Source organism: Artemia sp. Qi Xiang Cuo, chromosome 1 (assembly GCF_049724085.1).
Source record: "Artemia sp. Qi Xiang Cuo chromosome 1, ASM4972408v1, whole genome shotgun sequence".
NCBI classification, from domain to species: Eukaryota; Metazoa; Arthropoda; class Branchiopoda; order Anostraca; family Artemiidae; genus Artemia; species Artemia sp. Qi Xiang Cuo.
In genome coordinates, this window is record NC_142794.1 from 45,348,866 (window position 1) to 45,358,001 (window position 9,136).

Consider the following 9,136-nt stretch of genomic DNA (forward strand, 5'->3'; position numbering starts at 1 on the left):
GATTTTCGGGATTTTCAGATGGGGTCGCATACCATATTTCGGATTTGCTAACCACTGGCTCAATCATCTGTGATATTTTAATTTTGTGCACCGTTTTGGGAGGGTTTTTTGTTTTCCTTATCGGGAATACATAATATTTATATTTTTTTTCATCGTTTATTAGATTCATACTGGCGCTAAGCCGCACTATTGCTGCATCTTGCGGTGTCACGTTGGGTTTTACTATGTTCTTCCATAATTCCACTATTTTCTTGATTTCGTTTGACCTGTATTGTCGCATATCTCCTATTTTTATTTTCGCGGATTCAATACTTTTATTATTTAAATTTACTTCATCTCTGCAATGTCTTTCAGAATAATTGGACAAATTTCCAATTACTCCTTTTACTCCTTGCGAGACATGAGGTTCAAAAGATTGCGACATTATACCGTCAGAAATTTTGTTTACTGTTACGTTTTCTTCGTAACCTCTGTTACGATTTCTTAAGGTAAAAATTTCTTCCCCTACCTTAGCCGGGTAGACGAGCCTCTCGTTTGCTACGTCTAATAGTACTCTATTGGCCTTAAAAAATTTGCGCCTATAATTGCTTCGTACGGAAAGTTATCGCATATTATAAAATTTGTCGGGAAGATCCTATTGTCCCTTTTTACGTTTAGGCAAATTGAACCTCTTGCGTCTAATTTATGCCATGTCACACTAGTTAAATTGGGATTATTAAAATTTCTTTTTCGCCTAATGTGCAGAGGCAACATATTCAATATCCATGAGCTTATGATATTAACTGTGGCTCCACTGTCAACTAAGGCTTTAAAGTAAACTTTTGCTACACAAAAATCCTTAAATACTGGTATAATTTGTTATTGTTATCACTACAATACGGCACTACCATTGTTTTGGACCTATTAAATATTCTGGGCACCCTCTGGGTCCAATTTATATTTCTGAGGGGCCTGAAATGTTTTCCTGAGGATTTATTTCATGTGTCAGTGCCTGTAATAGATATTCAGACGTATGAGTTTCCGTAGGCATATCTAATTGATTTACTTCTGTCTGCATTCACCATGTATTGTTATGGTAACTTGGATGTCCTGTGTCAGTACTGTTTGCTGGCGCTGACTGCCTCTGCCGTCGGCTTGCAAAATTTGCATTTCCCATTGGCAAATTTTCGTGATTTCTATATAGTATTCTCGCATTAAATTGGCTTTGGCGAGTGTTTGGGTTTTCAGATCGGTAATTTATTGGTCTGTTGGGGGGAGGGTTATACACAATTGGTTGGTAAACGTTGTAAGGTACTGGATGGTGAAATCCTCCTTGGTTATAGCCTAGTTCACCACCGGCACTAAAATTTGTTTTTTCGAACAAATTGTTGCCATAATTTTGCGTACTACCAAGAACAATTCTTGATATGTGATCGGGGACATAACGGCACTCTCTCGCGATATTCCCAGGTTGATTGCAATTATAGCATCTTATTATTTTAGGGTCATTTTTATAACCAGATTTCTTGACAGACTGAAAACGTACTGTTTTCTTCCTAGCGGGATCTTGCGTTTTATTTCTTTGTGGCACTGGGGAGTTATCCCTAGAAAAGAAATTTGGAGACGCCTGATCGGCCTTGAAGGTTATGTTCGTATTTGAATCGCCTAGGCTATTTATTTTTGCTTTACTGTGATTTGTGACCATCCTGTCGACTTCGATCAATCGCTCTACCTCCTGAACTGCGAGATCCAACGTCTGAATATTTTTGGATATTACCACTCTATATAGTTTTGGGGTAGCCCTTGCAAAAAGGTATTTAGTATGACTTTTTTATAAAGTTGCCCTGAACCACTTCCGTATTTGGCCTCTGCCGAAATGCGTATATTATCAAGATATTCTCTTATATTTTGTAAATAGTCAAAGCTCAGTGTTCCGTGTTTTAATTTATTTATTGAACTGGTTTCGATAAATCTATTTTTAAATGCTTTTAATAATTTATCAACCGTATTTATTGGCAAGTTGGCGTTATTGCCTATGGTATGTTCAATCTGTTTTAGAAAGTTTAAGGCCTGGCCTTTTAATCGCAGTAGAAGCATGTCGACTAACGTTTCTAGCTCTGTTTTTGTTAGTTCTACAAACTGGGCCAATTGGATATTAAATTTGTCAATATCCACTGATTGACCACTGTACTGAGGGATAGATTTTGCTATTTCTATGTTTTTCGCGACTAACTTTTGCGCCATTAATTTTTCTTCTAAATCCTCTGCCATTTTTTGTTTGTTTGAATAATTCGAAATAAATTTATCTTTTCACTTAACCTATTTTGGGGGAGGCTATTATCTCCTATGAGATATTTTAAAGGGTTTTCTGTGGTAGCTTAGCGGTTATAGGCCTAATCACTTTACTTATATGTTTGTATCCCTCTAATAATTAAATTTAAATTACAAAGTTTTATAGCCTAATTATTTCGCAAGTTTTCTTCAAATTTCCGACCGCGCCATTTGTAGCGATGCAAGTTTTTATGTGGCTATATAGCAATTATTAGCTATAAAAGAAAGGACTGGGCTTGATTGGTAATAATATTGACCGCGTCGAAGGTAATATTATGCTCAAAGGTCGTGAACTTACACCTTTTAAGTTTTCTGATAGCACCGCTTATAGCACTAAATATTGTGCCAACAAGCCTCGCGCCACAGCAATGGGGAGTGAAGTAACTTTATGACCGCGCCGCCCTCAATTATTGAGTGAAAACAAAATTTGTAAAAAATATAAATGTGACCTCTTTTCCTTGAGCTATCTGGAGATCAGATTCCCTGGGAACGTCCTTGGAGATTTTGCGAGCTAATTACCTGTTATTAGGCTGGCTACAAACATATAAAATGAAATAAACACAGGTAAAAAAAGCAATAGATTTATTGAAACTTACATATTTGGGTGAACAGCAATGGGTCACTTCAAATGACAACAATGGTGACTGAGATACAACAATGAGAGAATCGCCACGCTCGAATGGCGAAAAAATTCTATCTGAATGGTCCTGATTCCGATTTACGAATACCTCCAAAAAGCACTTTTACCCCACTATCAAACGTAGTTTTTTTGTCCTGCGTTCTAAGAACTGGCTCCCAATTGGCTCAAGTGGCCCAAGGATGCGAACCCTTCGTCCAATAAATTGTTTTAAATATTTCTGATGATTCAAACGTTCACACGGTTCTTGTCATTTAAACTTCCTTAGAAATATTGTGCGTAGCATCTTTTTTTATTGCCCACTGTCTTAGCGAAATCCAAAGCTTGGATAGCGCCGTTCTTTGTCTAAGGCTAACTGCGGTTTTTTTCTTTGCTGATTAAGGACTTTTCATTTTTGAAACTAGATTTAACTTAATTATAGGAAGTCGGAATTATCTTTATAAAGAAGGAACTTTATTTTGGTATTTTAAATACATCGCGTTTTACTCACGGTACACAAAATTTATGTATATGTTTTCGTTAAATAAAAGTCAAGTCAAGTCTGGCTACATCTTCCAGATCTTTGGAAATTTAATCCCTAGCCTTCACTCCACACCTGCTTAATTCATATTTTAATTCTTTTTCCTCATTCTTTTGTTCCTCTTATTTTGTTAGGATCTACCAACCAAACAATTTTTGTACAGTCCCATCCTCTTCTCTATTAGACATAAAACATTTTCACTAATATCTCTATCTGCGTTTCTAACTTTCTTCCCTAAGACACCATCAACGACTTAATAAACTATTTCCCTAAGATTACTCCATCCATCTTCTACTTTGTCAAATTTTTAACTCTTCAGTTTAGCTTAAAATTTTCCAGGATAGTTTCTCTCAAATTCTTCCCCTAGAGTCTACCAAGGTCATAAATTTCCAGAAGGTAGTTGCCCTTCCTAAATATCAGCTTTAAATTAAGCCTAGACACTACTAGATGGTAAGCTTTAATTTTAATATCAATAACAGCCCTCCTATATACCCTATTATTTTTATCGATCCTGCCAGTCTTTGGTTTACAATAACATAATCAATAAGGCTAGCCGTCTTACCATCATGTGAATACCATTTTAACATTGGGCCCTTTTATGGCCAAATACTGTATTGGCTATAACTAGATCGTTATACCTACAAAACTGCAGAAATCTGTAACCATTACTATTTTCTTTTCCTACATCAAATTTAGCTAGGCTAGGTTAACATTTGCCCCTATTTCTACCGACTTGAGCATTAAAATGCCCTAATAAAAACACCATATTTCTACCTGGGACCCTCCTTATTTGTTCCTGTAGCTGTAAGTAAAATTTTGTCTTAGTAGAAACTATCTCCATCAACCAGTTCAACACAGACATACACTACTATGACTCATATTCTGCACTTTTTAGTTAGAAAATGAGTGACTAACATTTTATTGATAATACCTTCCCAGCCTAAATAGGACTTGCAGCTTCCTTATTCATCATGAGTCTAATCCACTGCCTATGCACCCCATCCTCTCTGCCCGAGTAAAAAAAATTTTATGTTACCTAATTTCATTTTTCCGACCCCTTGGACACGAGTTTCTGAGAATCCTAATAAGTCCGCTTAAAAGCGTCTGAATTCATCAGTCAAAATGTCGAAACGACAATAGTTTTTTTACACAAGTCTACATGAAGCACTTAATCTGGCTTAGAACTGAACAGCAAGAAGTCCCTGGGACCCCCCCAGTGGAATGGAGGCTTTGTACAATCCTGAGTCCATCTCGGTCGCAACATGATTTTCCACAATTGGCTTTGCCCTTCCATCAACAAGAGTCGAAATCCTGGACAGACAATCTCAAGCCTAATACCTCCGACTCATTATATATTCATGCTTGCAAATATTATGCTACTTAGGGTCACCCTGCAGAGCTGTTAGCAGTCACAGTTTTGGTAAGGAAAACTTGTGAAAGGTCCACCCTGATGCCACTATTAGGCCAGACAATCAGGATTTCCCTGTTGGGGATAGGGATTTCTATCCCTATCTCTTTCGTTTGATTAAATTGAATCAGTTATTTACAACTTTTTTTCTGGCTTTAATTACTAGTTAAGTTAACTGCAAAGCAGCTTTTGATTATGCAAAATAAGCACATTTCAAATTTTAAAGGAAGTACTGAAAACTCTTTTGCAAGACTTGTATATTTCCTTAGCAGTAAATGCTTAATCATTATAATGAATAAATTAATTGTCAAGTACTATTGTAACTGAAAAATGAACTTTTCCTCAAATTTTGTGTACGTATTGATAAATCATAGAACTTAGAAAATAGATTAATACTGAAATTTTTAATATATTTGTTTGCTTAAAACCTAATTTTTTTTCATCAAAAGAATAATAATCTATTGCTAAAATATGTTGGGATATATCTGTTCATAACTAGTCAGTGTAATAGAGGGGATCAAAACTCGTCATTTTAAGCAAAAAAATATGCAAAGCAATTTATTCATTTAATTTCCAGTTGAAAACTTGCATTAAGACCGAAAGCACTTATTATTTAAACATGCTGAACTCAACAATGTTCTAAAATTATACCTCATCTTGAAAGTGCATTAGTTCAAGCAAGTCCAAGTTAAGTCCTATCTTTATGTGTAGGTGTATCACTACGGTTCATCACTGTTTTTCTATTCTTTGCCTGTAATTACTTTTTTCTCGTTTTCGTACATCTTGTTACTCTTTTCTTATTCATCGACTTAGTATAAAGCAATACCTGGTAGCACGTTCTTGGAACGGATATTAGTTCGAATAAAGAGCTAGATGTGGCCTCTTCTAATCGGCTTCCATCTACTTATAAGGAAAAACATTAAAAAAAAAGTAAAGCTTGGTTTTCTCGTTTCAACTTACACATGAAATAAATCTAGGTGGAATATGCACTCCACAGTTTATATATAAGCATCCCTGGGTAGAGAATCCTTATTTCATCTTCTACTTAGATCTGAAAGACGATCTTTACCATCAAAACCACAAAAAGGAGGGCAGCAACCAGCTCATTTAGAATCATTTAATTGTTAACTAGTCCTTATAAGTACTGAAGTTCGTTTAATAGAATACAACAAAGACGCTAAATGCTCAATATTGCACATAATAGTGCATGAATAACTGAAGTAATATACCCTTCCTTTAACAAGTTATCTGGTAGCTCACCATCACAGTTAGGATTTGCAAAATCAGGTGCTTCAGTACGGTACATTTTCTTTTTCAGGATTTTAGATGGAACTGTTTGTTCCTCCCATACGATTACCTCATTGACCGCAAACGGTTTGAAAATTTTGTCCGAGCTTGGTATATTTGTCCATAAGAAGAAAGAAGATTTGGGCAATATTGGATTTTTTATTAAAATTGGATAGCGTTCCAGAAACCTTGTGATCATGCGTGACGTATCTAATTGAGTTGTTATTACTTGTAAAAGAGCAAAGCATTTGTCCTTATTCAGCTCAAAATGAAGACGGATGAAATCTGCAAGTGTTGCAGCACTTTCATCAATTGTTCTTCCACCAGCATCAGCGACTATATTCTCTTCGTCTATGACAGCTAAAATTAGTTCATAGTTGACAAGATTTGGCAAATGAGAATGATTCAAGTGATAATAGTCGTAATCAATCAATGTTTTAAAGTATTCTAGGGCTAGCCTCCCTATGTTTTGTGAATCATAACAGCAAAGTACTTTGATTGGTTTTGGTTTGCATCTAACTACATCCAAAAATAGCTCTTGACCAGGATGGAACAAGGAGTTAAGACGAGCTTGCCAGTCTTGCCTTTTCTTTAGCATACCATGGGTTTCCTTTGAGTATTCAGAGCAGACAAGGCAAAGCCCTGGATTTTTGTTCAAACACGACTCATTGGGGTCCACATCGCACAAAACTCTTAGGCAGTATTCACAACAGGCCTTTCTACAGCACACATTTTTGCAGTAAAGCAAGTACCCTGGAGAACAGCATAACTGGCAGTACAAGTGGATACCAGTTTCCGCGTCAATCGCAAACTCAGTCGTTAGAAAGGTATTACGACATAAAAAGCAAAGTCCGCCATCAAAAATTGGGTGAGTTTCCAAGTCAATACAGCTTGTTTTTTGGCAGACTAAGCAAACAGTTTCCATTTTGATTTCTCCTGTGATTAATTGTTGCACCAACTTCATAGTGGACTCGTCTATATCTTCTTTAAAATCCTCATCACTATCATAGCCATCTTTGGATTCCTTAGCCCGAGAATAATAATTTCTAGTCTCTGCAATTTTTTCCCCTTTGAGTGAGGTGAGTAATGATATTAAGAATTCAGGCAATTGTTCAGTGTTACTTTCTTTCTCGGAAGGAAAACCACTTTCAGCCCAGTCAAACAAATCATCGTCATCCATTTCACTCATGCCAAATTGCGCTGCTTGAATTCTAAGAGCATCCACAACACCTTTCATGTAACTATAGTTGCCATCCTTTGAATACAGTTTATCGTACCAAGGCTTGAAAAGCCGAAGTCCTTCTATATTTTCTTGAGATATACAAGCATCACCAAGCCACAAGACAAATCTGTTACAAGACTGATTTTCTTTCCCCAGCAATTTGGAATCACATATGAAACCAGGCCACCATGGCAGATCTGTTTTTTGTATCCACACTAAGTCGTTGTAGTTGAAAGTCTTCCGTGGTTGTGTAGGTGCAACCAAAAATCTTTCGTCCTCCTGTAAAACAAAGCAAGTTAAAGATCCACCCGAGTTAATATGTTTCTAAATGAAATATTCTTAGTGGAAATATATCTATTAAGAACATTAATTTCATGAAAAATTATTGTTTACATGAACTTGAAGATTATTTTGTACCTTGTAATGAAATTCTTTTATATATAATTTAACCTTAGTTTCAAATTTATTTTTATATGTTTTAATAATTTTGATTTCGGTAATATAGCCAAAAGAGGCACTGCTTCCAGATTTATTCCATATTTGTCCTCTAACAAGTCAATTTTATTCGGCAACATTGTCGAACCCTCATTTAACATGACAATTTCAGCGTTAAAAAGCAACTCAGTCACACACATCCATACTTGTATAACCCCACATCTTACAAATACTTTTTTGATAGGTTATCAGGTATAACCAAAGGTGGTGGAAAAACAGAAGACGGACCACATTTAAGCAGAATTTTGACTTCGTGTGCCATATTAGGACCTTTGGAAGGGATGTTTTAGTCAATTCTTATCACTGAACAAAAATTGTTTCCCTAAGTTTCCTTGAAAGTGCTGCCAAATAGCGGCACAGTTCCTTTGGAAATATGCTGCGTACTCCATATAGATGTAGGCCTACACTGAATCATTCTTAAAGTGTCGCAGATATCTTGAAAATTTGAGCACACATAGCGTACTTGGATTACTCAGGTACGCGTATCGTTTTCAGAGTATACCCTTGGAAAACTCGAGAAACCATGGCTCAGTGAACGTTCTTTAAGAGCTCTTAGATGGTCGAAGAACCAAGACCAAACATAGCCGCCTTTACCCTCAAAACCAAACATACCCGCCTTTACCACCAAAACCAGTCTGTGAACACTTTGATTTTAGTGTAATTTAAATATATTGGGGCTATCGGCCACAAGGTCGGGAATTTCAATCGGTATTTCTAAGCCACTCAACTAAAAAAGTTTCTCTTTCAGTGTTAATAAAAACCTTGCACACTAAAAACACTGAAGGGGGGGGGAGCTTTTTCAGAGCAATTTTTATGCATTCAGTTCTCTGGTCTCATAGATCCATTCTCTTGGAAAAAGGATTTACTGCTATCTATGACGAATTGATCAGAGGCAAAAAGCTTTTGGGTTCCTTTCCAAGTCCTTTTCCCCCACCCCTCCCTCTTAAAATAAATTGTTTAATGATTGTTACCCAAAGAATGATCCCAGAAAGTACCAATTACGTACCCAATATCCGACAAGCCCCTCCCTTTTCCACTGTAAAAAAAAGGAAAAGACGGAGCAATAAACAAAAAAAAAAGAAGAAATATACAAAACTTAGCAGTTAGACATGACAAATTTCGTTATTAATTTCGTTAAACGGGAATTATAAGCACGAATTTGCATTTTCACAGCTATAATGAGGTCAGCAATGCTGAATTTTTTAATTAGATAAGAGTTGTGGGTCCAAGGGGAAAACGTAAAAGATATTTTGTGAA

At 36.2% G+C, this 9,136-nt stretch overlaps 1 protein-coding gene across 1 annotated transcript; it reads right to left on the reverse strand.

The window, feature by feature from the left end:
* Positions 1–6,052: 6,052 nt before the first annotated feature.
* Positions 6,053–8,489, reverse strand: LOC148956377 (DNA (cytosine-5)-methyltransferase 3A-like). Its single transcript, XM_089090556.1, has 2 exons — positions 8,382–8,489; positions 6,053–7,663 (listed from the first exon to the last, which is right to left on the reverse strand). Exons 1-2 carry the CDS (start codon positions 8,487–8,489, stop codon positions 6,053–6,055), a joined length of 1,719 nt encoding a protein of 572 aa, XP_088946682.1.
* Positions 8,490–9,136: the final 647 nt, after the last annotated feature.

Coding starts and splice junctions, on each gene's coding strand:
- LOC148956377 (XM_089090556.1), bottom strand. CDS start 8,489: ATGTTTGGTTTTGAGGGTAAAGGCGGCTATGTTTGGTCTTGGTTCTTC. Junction 7,664..8,381: donor GTTTCTCGAGTTTTCCAAGG/GTATACTCTGAA, acceptor TTTGTTTTACAG/GAGGACGAAAGATTTTTGGT.